The sequence below is a fragment of the Micropterus dolomieu genome, linkage group LG06, assembly GCF_021292245.1.
Source record: "Micropterus dolomieu isolate WLL.071019.BEF.003 ecotype Adirondacks linkage group LG06, ASM2129224v1, whole genome shotgun sequence".
NCBI classification, from domain to species: Eukaryota; Metazoa; Chordata; class Actinopteri; order Centrarchiformes; family Centrarchidae; genus Micropterus; species Micropterus dolomieu.
The window spans coordinates 1,999,714-2,013,340 of record NC_060155.1 but is presented as its reverse complement, the minus strand read 5'-3'; the positions used below and the strand labels follow the sequence as shown (position 1 = coordinate 2,013,340).

The 13,627-nt window shown below is 40.3% G+C and overlaps 1 protein-coding gene across 5 annotated transcripts in view; it reads right to left on the bottom strand.

Moving 5' to 3' along the window:
- efr3a (EFR3 homolog A (S. cerevisiae)) overlaps window positions 1-13,627 on the bottom strand; it is a 254,822-nt gene that overhangs the window by 39,143 nt on the left and 202,052 nt on the right. For all 5 annotated transcript variants that reach the window (XM_046052401.1, XM_046052402.1, XM_046052403.1 and 2 more), the window contains 7 exons: window positions 13,397-13,511; window positions 9,034-9,085; window positions 5,639-5,811; window positions 5,419-5,494; window positions 3,352-3,513; window positions 917-1,048; window positions 577-644 (listed from right to left, as the gene is read on the bottom strand). In XM_046052401.1, coding sequence (XP_045908357.1) covers window positions 577-644; window positions 917-1,048; window positions 3,352-3,513; window positions 5,419-5,494; window positions 5,639-5,811; window positions 9,034-9,085; window positions 13,397-13,511 — 778 coding nt within the window. The remainder of the gene's footprint in view (window positions 1-576; window positions 645-916; window positions 1,049-3,351; window positions 3,514-5,418; window positions 5,495-5,638; window positions 5,812-9,033; window positions 9,086-13,396; window positions 13,512-13,627) is intronic.

Here is a 13,627-nt window from a genome sequence, read left to right as displayed (position 1 = left end):
TGAGGTGATACAAAAAAAAGTACCTGGAAGCAGGTACAGGTGCAACATTTCTACAATGGAAAACCAAACAAAGGCGAGTCGAGCCAAAGGGCCTCCTCTCAGACTAGCTTGGTTTGAGGGCGTGCCTGACCCCGCTAGCCGCTTGGCAAGCTTTATGACGCGTTTTCATAGTGACGTCACAAGTAAAGGAAGTGAAGGGCTGGACTACAAACGAGCTGTTTTCAAGCGGTTCAGAGCAGAGCTTTCTGTGGGAGATGGGAACTCCCTTTGGGCTGGACTTTGGACTTTTTTACTTTGCAAACCTGTTACATGCACAAAAAAGATATATAACTCAATAAAGGAGAGGGAAAAAGCCTAAAAGCATAATACCACCTCTTTAAACAGCATGCAGCAGAAAAAGATCTTGATAAATAATGGTTAAAACACAAATGAGAGATTTAAGGGTTTAGCAGAATGTGAGAAACTGAGGTTCGAGAGTCAGCCCAAATAGCATGATGCATTTTAAAAAACTGTTAGATTGGATTCGGATAGATTTATAAATCTAAACCTCCAAACTTCTAAGAAGTGGATACTTACGGACACTTGTCTCTGAAGATGTGCTCTGGGAGGAGGTACGGAGCGTCCAGGTTCCTCAGCTCTATAACCTGGAGAGAGAACGGCAGAAACCGCAAATGTGTTCAATAAAGAAAAATGACAATAACTACAAATAATAATCAATAGTCAATAATAACAGTGCGTCATCAGCATAATAATAAACTTAAAGTTCTCAGTCTGCAAAGCAAGAGGAAATGTTTACAACATGGTCTCTAAAATCCACCAAGAGCTCAAGCATTGTGAAGCTTCCTCAACATTCAAACTGGACACAAATCTAATAGATGACATTTGGCAACATGACTGTGAAGACAGAATGATGCACCTTGCTGACGTGCTGACAGAAGGGAGGGTTTGCGATCATCTGGCTCAGGAAGTTAAGGTATGCCGCCACCAATGCCATGATGCCGCAACGAGTAAACACTGGCATGTTCTCCTCATTAGCCAGAGCCATGTCCTGCACACACCAGTCACATATTAGCAAACACATTAACATGAAGAAATCAATATAAAGATTAGGATTGTTTGTGAAGGGGCATTTTTACTCATTAACTACTTATAATGTTTGTCTTTGGAGGTTTTAAATCAGTATCTCAAAGATTCAGTGCAGTCACATTTCTTAATGACCACTGAGAGACGTCAGTAATCTTCCTTTACAAGCAGTCACTGTTTTACAGAATTTGAAGAAGTCATTTACATGTTTCTCTTTGTGACACCGATCACAGTGGAGAGAGATTGGAGACAGATGACATGAAACAAAGAATTTACTGAAAGCACTTTCTGTCACTGGTGAAGCAGAATCTGACCGCTGGTCTGTTCATCCCAAACAGCCAATGTCTGTCCAGATGTTAGCCGTAAGCTAGCTGAAAACTGTGCATGGGAGTCTGTTTTTGTTCAGCCCCTGGCTGAAACTACTTCTGTTATTTCTTTTTCCTGTCGCTGTACGTTTAGAAAATGGATTTGCATGTTGACACATTTGCAGCTCCCAACAAAATTTGATTGTGTTAACATCATCACACCATGGCAGAGAGAAAGGCCACACAACTTGCAGCTACTTGCAGCCTTATTTTGAATGAGAGAATATTTTGTGAAAAGAGACAAGAATAACAAAGTACATTTAATTGTATTATTTTCTTTAAAGTCAAGACATTTTCCAGTCTCCAAAACACCAAAATGAAAACTCATGATTTAAATAAAGCAGTGTTTAAACTAAACTAAAGTCCATTAATTGATTAGCCTATTGACAGAAATATAATAAGCAACTAGACTTTAACGTTAAATAAAGGGAAAATTATTCAGGTTGTAGCTTTAATGTGAGGATTTGCTGCTTTTCGTTGTTACAAATTGAAACACACATTACACATACACATTGTAAATTGAATATTATAAAATTCTGGACTGCTGAATTGACAAAACAAGACATTTAAAGAGGCAACTTTTTGATGAGCATCTTCATATATTACACAATCAAAAAATAATTTGCAGATTAATTACTAATCAAAGCAGAAGATTAGATTACATGACTATTAACAACTCATTATTTCCCATCATAACCGTCATTAGGGGTAAGGTTAGTCAGCTCTCCGGGTTCCTGTGTCACCCTGGGGTCGTTACCTTGACAGAACACAATCAAACTCTGTAAACCCTGTAAGTTTCATCAGCTCCCATGATACCAGTGAAATGATCAAGTAGGTCTGGTCTTCCTGAGGAATCATATACACATACATCTGAGAACATTCTTTCTGTACCTTAGCTAGCTCATTCTGTAAGACTCCATAGGGTTAAAAATGTCCTGAATTAGGACCTGTTCCCAGTGAAGGTACACATTGTACTACGATTATGTGTGTGTATTTATTTTGCCCACAACGCTATGACATTTCAGGAACGTTAAGATCATGATACATAAACATGCAGCTGGTGTGTGTGTGTGTGTGTGTGTGTATATAGAGTTTTCTTCACACCTCTCTTCCGTCTCACATGTAGGAGGCTTTATTGGACCTGCGTGCGGTCTCCAGTCTAATGACATTAAGGACTCTGCTGATGATGATGACAGCACAATCACTCATCAACAAATATGACACCTGACTCCATAAATACACCATCATCACATCGACGATAGTTGGGTTCAAAGCACCATGAAGAATTTTTATGTAGTAAGAGGTTGTTATTGCAGATATTAGAGCATTTAGTCAAGACTAAATCCTCACAACCAGAGCAGTGAGGTAGTTGAAATCTTTTATTCACTTTAAGATTCAGCTACTTTTACTTCAGTATTTTTGTTGCAAATCCCTACTTTCCCCGAAAACATTTCAGAGGGAAATACTGTACTTTATACTTCACTAGATTTATTCAAATAGCTGGAGTCTGCAGACTACAGATTCTACATGACATAAATAAGACTGATGTCAGGTGATCTGAAACCTCCAAAAGGGTTAACAGATACAGCTCAGTGACACAATGATTTTAAGAAATCATTTTCTACTGTTATCAGGTACTTTTGCATTGCGGTTTTGCTGCTTTTACTGAAGTACTGAATTCACAAATTTACTTTCCATTTATGATTTTATCATTACTGCAGATAACAGTTTTGGTTTAACTCTCATAGCTTTGTACAACCTTATATAATATATAAACAAAACACAGAAAAGCATTTGATTACTTTTGCTCAGTGTAATGAACCAGATAAGAATTTTTTGTAAATGTATAATAAAATGCCACAAATCATATGACTGACCTGTTAAGATTAATAACCAAGGTTACCTGAAGAGCGATGGCGAGCCGAATGAGGTCGATGACCACTTCCTCGTTGGCCAGCTCGATAGTCAGAATGGCCAGGGTAGTAAAGAGCAACTCAAAGTTTTTATGGACGTTATCCTCTTCTTTACAGCCCAGATAGATATGGCGGTAAAGCTGCTGGCCATGCTGCAGACGAAGGAGGCAAGAATCAGAAAATCAAGTTAGAAAATCATTACAGAGAAACGGAAAGTGAGAAAAAAAGAAGAGGAAGAGAAAGAAAACAGAGGAAATATTACTAAAAATGGTCTTTTAAAGATGTACACCTGGCAAGTCAACATTTTGGCTGCTTATATCTGCGTTGAATTAGTCAGCCACCAGAGCTCATGCCCACTGCTGAGTGTCGACATGCAAACTATTGTAGAGAGAGACTGTGAGACTGTTTTCCCTTCCTGAGGTGCCTGACTGTTTCCCAGGTCCTTTCTGGGGAACCATGGTGAGAGACTTTTGGTTGACTCCTCCCATACCACAGCTTCAAGCAAAGGAGGCTTTGAACATGACCCACTCCCATGACCCAGAAAATAAAGACCTTGCCGACAGAGGCCACTGCCGTACCATTCCCCGTTCACCTTTTCTGCATGTTTGGGCTTCCCAAGACTGTGAGGCAGCTTTCTTGAACACCTGTTCCAGCTCGTCAGGTTTGCTCCTCCCCTCACCTTAATATCTAAGACATTTGGCCATGTGGGATACATCTGTGAAGTGAATATCTGGCCTATGGTGTTCAGGCACCAGGCGCACTTATGAGCTATCTTATGCTGCTGTTTCTTACTGTCAGCAGATCTCATCTAAAGATCCAAACCCACGGCGTGTTAGTCTGTCTCAAAGTACTTTCAGAATTCCCTCCTGTCTGATGTTTTATTGGTTCCTACTGAAGGTGTAAATCTTTAAAAAGCGCCTTCTCACTGTTAGTTGTGCCTATACTGAATATGTTATGACGGCACTCCACAACAGCTCCACCCTCCATGAAATAAATGAAAATGTTATTGTGCTAGAAAATGCAAATGAAAATTCCACAGTGGCGTCTAGTGAAAGCTGAATCCTATTAACTATGAATCAGCCTAAAATAACCCTGAGCGTCAGAGACCTCTTCCTGCTGAGATGATCTTTAGAAAAGAAATAAAACACGTGCTGTCTGAGCCTTGCTCCGGCATTTATATGCTCGGAGTGGAAACTAAAGGAAGGTGAAGGTCAGTGACTCCTATTCACCACTAATGAATACAATTAAATATCATTAATGACCTCGGACCTCTCTGCACTGGTGATGTTGGTAAAGAGAGCGGAGGTAACATCCAGAGACAAGTTCCAGCCTGTGGTTGTTCTTTCAGGTGTATGACGTGTGGGTAAAGGTTACAGCCCAGGTGTGATTAACAGGCTAACAACCTAAACTGTGGGCCCTTTTTGGAAATGTCATTTTCTGATGGGAACCGGGCTTTTCCTGTCAGGGTCAATGAGCTCTGCAACCTCCTTGAATGTGAACTTTGAAGATGCAACCACATCTTACTGAAGTAATCATTTCTGCAAATTTTATTTTACTAACCCGATCATTTGTGTTTCTTCAGTTCTGGTGCCTTATCTTTTGTATTGGTTCATTTAACTTATTAAATGGTAGGTTTGATAACGTATTTCACTTTTTTTCTACAAGCCGACTCTTACTGCACGTAACTGTTTTTTATAAAAAAAAAAAAAAAAAAAGCTTGACATGAATGAATTCAGCCTGATCAACCCGGCATTTTTAAAGGAGCAATTTACATAACTTTGTGACGCCAGTTTATGTCTACTGGGTAAGAGCAATGGGCATGCTCAAAAGATTTTTATTTTGGATGGGCAGTTAGTGTTTTTGGTTAACTATGTGACAATTACAAACAGCTAACCACATGAGCGACGGACAGAAGTTGTGAATAGAACCATATTTGGCACATTTTGGCAAAAACGGTGACGGTGGAAAAGTGTTGTGTTTAGGTAGAAGTCTGAGAAGTTTCTGTTTCGATCAACCTGGGTTGCACTGGAACAGCAACCTCTGCTTCAATTTTCTACCTTCTTCATGAATGCCACATCTTGCTTGGAAATCTTCTCTCTTTTAATCTTCAATGCTGCAACATTAGGAATGATTCTGAAACAGACAAAATCAGAATTACATCATCTTTTAATGGGAAACCAATTATCGAATCCACTGGTACTACCGACAAAGTGCACTTGAGTTTCTAATCTAATGGTTTTAACTGTTTATAAGTAATCTGACATGTTAGGTTTGTACCTGATGCCGCGTAGCTTGGCCCGGTTGTCATGGCGATCGATGATGTTGTGCAGGATCTCCAGCACCAGCTGCCTCAGCTCACTATCCTCCATCAGCGAGATGGAGAAGAGCGGATCCAGGAAGGGAGGAGGCAACGCAGCTGCCATGGACTTGGACTTAAAGCCAGAGGTTACCTGAGGTACAGAGGGGGGAAGAGAGGGGGAGTAAGGTGTGAGCAGACTTATCACAGCATGATGCGATTAATCCACAGGGATGGTCATTGAGAAACACTGCTTCAACAAAGCTTAAAGGTTACGTTCACAAGTAGCTGAAACTGTCCAAATGTTGACCTTTTCTGTCGTGCGTGACTCTGATGTGATGGGTTATGATCAGTGTCCCACAGGGGGGATCAGATTCTGATTTGGAACAGCTTTTATGTAGGTTTTTGCCAGCATGAGTGCACTGCTAACAAGACAGCCTCCCTGGACTGGCATTTTATTCAAAGTTTTCTAACTTTTAAAAACCTCCTCAAATGTTGATCATAGCTATATAATGTGTACTGCCAAACTGAGGGTGAGACAGTCTGTCAGGACGTGATTTGAAAAACCAATGCAAATATGACTCCTGACTTTATGTACTGATAAAGCAATTGTTGAGAATATAAAATAAAATTCCTATAACAGTATTGTATTCTACTTATTTGTAGCGTTATCCAGGACCTTTCCAACAGAGGTTTTGAGGATGTGCACCATGTCAGTGATATCCAAGTTGTGGCTGAAAGCTCTGGAAAATGTCCAGTGAGTGAACCCCGTAATAAGATTTATTTGACATCTTATTTTGGTAGACATCTTGATTTCAAACCAGCAGCTGAATAAAAAGTGCCTAAAATGCACAACAGTGACCCCGCTGGAGGCCTTTGTTGCACCGTGTTCTACTCCTCTCTCTCCCCTCATTTTATCTGTCATCTCCCCAAGGCATAAAATGGATAAACTAATAATAATTTGAAGGTTGAAGTGTATTAACACAACTGTCATATTACTCAGCAGCAAAGTATTCATTTTCTTGCATTCATTCCTCAGATAGACACATTCCAACTACGGTAGCTTGTCTGCTCTAGCCTTTCCTGAGTGCTTCCCACATCACATGATGTGATGCAGCTGGTGTTGGATGCAATTGAGACTAAAATAATCCAATCACCAAGGATTCTCTCCAAACTTTCAGGCAGTTTCCAATACTGGTTCCAGTCTGTGGTACACTGTGCTGGCTCCCTGTAGCTTCTACAGTCCTTCTACTTGTGTACAAAGCTCTCAACAGCTTAGAAAGTTATGTTCCTTCATGAGCACCAACATCCTCTACTGTTGGGTTTTTAGTTGCTCAAAACCCCACCAGAAAGACAATCTGAGATGCAGCTTTTTTCAGCTATGCTCCCAACTTGTGGAGCTGCCTACGATAGAAACAAGTGGAGAGCGCTGTTGAATTTTTTAAACAGCAATTAAAAACATATCTTCTTTATTTAGAATTTTTCTAGCACCACTTCTTACCACTTCCATGCATCACATGGAGTCTCACATTTTTGACATTTATTTATAATATGAGGACATATGGAAAAGATACATGTAAACTGCTACATCTCCAGTTCCTGCAGTGTTCTTATGTTACCGCTCTTACTGTCTAAACTGTCTCTCTGTGGATTTCATGTTGAGTGCCTCCAGTTGCGTTCACACCTACCTAATATGAGAGAGACCAAACCAGCAAGTGATTCAGCTTCTGCCTTCACCCTGACTGGCAGCCCTCAAACATCTGGGTTTGGCCCTGACAGTCTGCAGTGTCACAAGAGATCACAAGCTGACACCAATAAAACACACACGAACACACACACACACACTGCTGCCCCTCCTCTGCTCGGCCCCATCTGCCGCAGCACGGCGTTATAAATATTTTGACCTTTCACCCCTCCTCCAGCTACACTGAGAAGCCAGGTGGTGGCGAGGAGGGGAGTGAGAAGAGGGGAGACGAGGACAAACAGACGGCGTAATAAAGAATGTGCACAGACGGCTGCAGCGCATGAGGATGCTGCAGGAAAACAAGTGAGTGTGTGCGTGCTGCTGTGGCTTTGAGAGGCATGCATGTGTGTGTGCATCACTGCTGGGTGTGTTGGTGCCACCTGTGCCTCCTCATCTTGGTCTCTTACAAAAGAACATAATGAAGGAGAGCGCAACGTCTTTATGGAGGATTGAAGTGTTAACCCTCAACTGTCAGACCTATAAAATGGCCAATATCAATAAACACTTTATGAAAGTGGAGAAGATGACATTATGACACAAAAACTGACTTTCATTTTGAAAATGAAAATCTCTTTAATTAAATAAAAAGAGGATTTGTCCAGATAACAGAAAAGGTTTAACCAACTGTGTTTAGAAGTCATGGTTCATTTAATTGTGATAAGATGATTTATTACATAGATACTCTTTCCATTATCTGCAATTCCTGATACAAATGTACAATTCAACCACTGTTCAATACAGATACAATACAGAGGAACTTAAAGCTGATTTTTATTAAATTAGGTGTCATATATTTCTAGATTTTACGTTTTAGAATGTGTCAAAATAATGCTTTGATATCACCAATTACCAAATTAGTTCACGTGATTATAGAGCTGCAACAATTAATCATTAGTTGTCAACTATTAATTTAATCAGAGACTATTTTGATAGTCGATTAATCTGTTAGTAATTTTTTAAGAAAGCAAAGCCAAACTTCTCTGATTTCAGCTTCTCAAATGTGAATATTTCCTGATTTCTTTCCTCCTCTATGCCAGTAAACTGAACATCTTTGGGTTGTGGAAAAGACATCATCTTGGTCTTTGGGAAACACTGATCGACATTTTTCACCATTTTATAGACCAAACAACTAATCAATTAACCGAGAAAATGATCAACAGATTAATCGATAATGAAAATAATCATTAGTTGCAAGGCTATGTGATTCATGTCACGTTAGGCTAATCGAGGTAAATGTGAATTGTTATGGTCACATGTCAGTCATAAGCTGAAGTACTGCCCACCAGTCAGGGAAAATGATGAACCATCTTAGAGCAGTGAAAACACTAAAACAGTAAATCTAGCTGCCTTTAAGTTAATACAGTATATACTAAAAATGAATAATCATAATTTACCCTCGAGTTCAAAGCAAGTCCCAATTATGAAGTGTGCACATATTGTTAAATGTGCTGTTAAGTCCCCAAACTTTGCCATATATCATGTCGCCCCATTATAAACATAAAGCCTAATCAGAATGAAAAGCAGTCAGAGATGAACCAACTGTAGAGTCATTAAAGACTCCTCGAACAGAGATTTTACACTAATGAAAGCATGATGAAGTTGATAAAACAATCTGTACAAACGGGCACTCACCATGATCAGAGAGCTGAGCAGCATGGTCTGGATCCGCTTGGTACCCTGATGCCTGAGTGACCAAAAATAAATTAAAATTAGACAGCAAATGAAGAGGACATCAAATATTCTCAGAACCAAACAATGATATAAATTGTGTGTCTTTTTTGTTCCTAAATGGCAAATTAGTACTCAACACACACACCCACCCACACAGAGTGCCAGGAGAGCAGCTGTCGCTATAGCTGAATTATAGAAATGATCTCTTGAATGAAATCTTCTTATCAGTACCTGTCGCATTTTTTCTAACAGATGAAATGTCCCTCCGTCACTTTTAACCAACTCTGCCTTTAGTGGACGCTTACACAGATAACGTATATACGGTATACAGTACTGTGCAAAAGTCTTAGGCCGGTGTGGAAAAATGATTTAAAGTAAGAATGCTTTCAAAAATAAACATGTAAATAGATGGCCCAAAATGTATTCTGCAGCATGACAACGACCCCAAATATACAGCATATGTCATTAAAGCAGCAAAAGCAGAAGAACAAGGAGTCCTGGAAGTGATAGAATGGCCCCCACAAAGCCCTGATCTCAACATCATCCAGCCTGTCTGGGATTCCATTAAGTGAGAGAAGCTACACTGGCAACACTGTTTACCTAAACAATCAGGCCAATAAAGCTAATTGAAATGAAATGAGAAGGAACTGAGGCTGCCTAAATCCACAGGACAGAAGATGTTTGGGCCAACCTACCTGAACAAGTGTTCCTAGAAAAGGGTGGTCATACCAAATAGTGATTTGATTTAGATTTTTTTCCTGTTCATCCACGCACACACGCGAAGTGCCGCGACCTCAGCTTTCTTTCGTTTAACAGCAACTTTAATTGCGTTTTATTTTGTTAAAAGTTATCAGTCCGTTAAGTTACACTAGTTTTAATTCAAGAATGACCAAGTTCTTTTTAAGCCTTATCTGTCGAGCTAGAGTTGGAAAGGCCCCACTGCAAGTTCCTTCAGTAAGCAGACAAAAGAAGGACCTCCGGAGCAATTCCCTGGCAGAGAAAGCTGCTGGCCGACGGTTTTAAGCTATCGTAACCGAGAACGCACGTTTTACCAGCAACCTGGCTGGGAGAAACGACAAGCAGTAAGACCAAAACCCTGTATCCTGTGATCAGTTATGTCCAATAGTGTGTTAATCCATTATCTTTAGTCCTTAAACTCCTAGACAAATTTAATCGAGGTAGTATCATCTAACTACTTTCATTAGTTCTCTTCCGCCGCATGAATCAAATTCTCCCCACAATAGAACTCTCATTGTTTAGCCATTGTTTATTTCTTGGATGTATATTTAACTGCATTTTTATATTCACCTTAATTAGTTAATAAATTCCACAGTAATTGTGTGTGTGTATTGCCTGTCTCCAAGTCCCTGCCACGAGAATTTACCCCTTCGATATGAGACTGACTGATTGATTTAAGATAATTGAGCGATTATTAACTAACTGATCACTAGTGAATAACTGTATAATTATTAAAATGCTACCTAGTGGTCCGGAGACTCTGGGTGAATTGGATCTCCGGTGATGCCCCACGAGAGATTTATGAATGAATATTCTCTGAATATTATAATTCATAATTTTGTATTAATTCTCATAAATTTATTAAAACATAGTAGTCATGCTACAATATAGCACATTTAAAAACAACACTAGTTGACCAAAGTGCTTTCCACAATAGACAACAAATATACATGACAACAGTAGAAAAAGTAAAAAATAAAATAAATGTCACTACTCAACTCTGTTTGAAGGCCAATGAATAAAGATAGGTCTTTAGCAAGGATTTGAAAGTGTCAGGAGTTTGGGCATTTCTTATTTGAAAAGGTAAAGTATTCCAAAGATTAGGAGCAGCTACTGAGAAGGCTCGGTCACCTTTAGTTTTTAACCTGGATCTGGGGACATCAAGGAGCATCTGATTGGATGACCTCAGTGCTTTGACCGGAGTGTGTCCATGTAAAAGTTCTGATAAATAAGAAGGTGCCAACCCATTTAAAATTTTAAAAACAAGCATTAAAATCTTAAAATCAATCCTAAAGCGGACAGGAAGCCAGTGGAGTGAGGCTAAAACAGGGGTAATGTGCTCACGCTTTTTTAGTTCCGAGCTGCTGCATTCTGAACCAACTGTAACCGATGGAGAGACGACTGATCCACTCTAACATACAAAGAGTTACAGCAGTCTAGTCGAGACGTTATAAATACATGGATGACTCTTTCAAAGTCTTTGCGTGGCAGGTTAGGGCTTGGAGGGAGAGTGAGCCTGTGGTCTGCGAGGAGGAGCACGGTGTACGTTTGATTTGGGATTATCTGTTCTTGCACTCCTGAGGTCAGAGGGATTAGCTTGTTTTTCTTTCTTTTTTTTGGAGGGGGTGGGGGGTGGGAGAGCAGCTGTCGTCTCAGTGACCAGGGAGCTGGATTTACAGTGGGGTGTCCAAGAGGTGAAGTGAGGACAGATTAAGACACAATTAAGATAAGAGTGTAAGTGCAAGTGTATCTTCATTCCCTACACACTGCATGAGTGTAGTGTTTCATGTAAAACTTTTTCATGTGATTTGTTTTGTTTCACCTCCTTCAGTCAACAACAAAAAAAGCATGAATCTAACTATTTGTGTTAAGTTGAAACAGGTTAATATATTCAGCTGATTATTGTAAACAACAACAATGAACAGGGATCCAAGAGGAAATCACATAACTGAGAATTTCTTTCTTAATGTTGGGTAGGTAGTTCTAATTTTGTTTTTCTGGGTCTCAGGAATAATATCAGGACAAACAAAATGATGCAAGGCATAGGCTTTGCTGTTTGGTGTTGGATGTAAACAACCTTTTTGGCCATTTTAATTCCATTTTTACCACATGGTACCAGCTCGAGTCACCTTTGTTGGCTTTCTAGGGAGAAGTTGTACCTGGTACTTTTTTTCATATCACCTCCATTGAGGTTCCAAGCAGTTTAATGAAAATTGATGGCGGATCGAACGTTTTTGGAGATGAGAAGATCCACAAGTGCCGGTGGGGGAAGCTAGCGAACTACTTACAGCTCATAGCAACTTGTGAGGAGTTGTTTTGGGCCATTTGTATGGCTTTACTGGATAGCATCAGTAGAGTGATGACAGGAAAGAAGGGAGAGGATGGAACAAAGGTTGTGTCTCATGGAGCCCTGTAGCCATGGAGGAGCCCTCTTTGTACCCAAAAAAGTTGAGAACAACTTTTCTAATCTTGCTTTGACTAAGACACCAAACAAGCATATTTCCACAAATGTTGGTTTTCCTTTTAAATCCTGGAGTGACAAAAGACATTACTTCTTGCAGTGAAAAGTACTTTTGAAATAAACTGTTAGAAGACAACTTCTGCTAGCAACTGAGAGAGCTGGCCACCTTGTGTTGTGGTGCAGCGTTATAGAAGAATAACAACAGCAGATACCTTTTGATGCTGTTTATTCATAGTTTTCAGTGACATGCGCGGTGACCTGGAGGGCAAAACAACAACCAACATAGCAGCTCACACCGCGACTGCCCCTAGGAGACGCCGCAAAAGCAGTCAAATTTTATTTGGATCACCTTTCAACTTGAGAAAAAGAAAGATATGAACACAAACTGCAAGGATATGGGACATATCTGATCCATATAATGGTACAGCATCCACTGCCGCATTTCTACCGTTCAAAACCACCAGGTCCCTGCCGCCACTCGACTGCGTTAATGTTTAGCCTACCTTTACCTTCTGGGGAATCCCTTACCTCCTAATACAGCTCAGGCTTGTCTCGATTAGTAAATCCGAAAACACAACAACCATCCAGCATTTTGGCAACGCAAAAAGTAACAAACTCAAATTAACAGTGTATTACTTGCATATTGGTTGGCAGGCAACGGAAATTAATGTCTTTTTTCCCTCCAAGGGAGCGTTTTCATTGGAGTGTGACGTCACGTGAAAACTATGAATTGCTAATTAGCTCTGAAGTAAACAGTGGAATGGATGTTTGGCTGGTGCCTCATTCAATGTCAAGGGATGCCGACTGATTTATGCACCAACGGGACACTTTTAAGGATAAAATATAATTCTCCCCCTTTGAGTGCTCATTATTTCTCAAATCAGAACACTGGACTTATGATTTAAAGAGCAGCTGTGGTAAAACCAGGGCCATGTTTCTATCACAAACCTCAAACAGTTCGGTATGCTCTGTGTCTGTTACCTGAGAAAGAAAATACAGAGTGGAGCCAACACGTTCAGAGCCAAACTGTCACTACAGTGGGCTTTTTGGGAACTGTGAGCTGATTGGCCGCAGCAGCGGCATGTGGGAACCCCAGGGTCTCTGGATGATGAGTGTGTGACTCACCCAATCTTGACAGTGTCCAAGGTGTGGCAGGGGGTCCCGTACACTGGCACTTTGCCCATGATGAACATCATGACTTCAGCTCGCTGGTAGTCTGGGAGGTTTCCACCGAAAAAGCCTGGCAGGAGGAGAGCGATGAGTCAGCACTCGAACACGAGCCATTTATCTTTGTAGGAGAGTTAAAACACATCCTTCCTTCTACTTATTCTGATGTATTTACTATCACATGAAAAC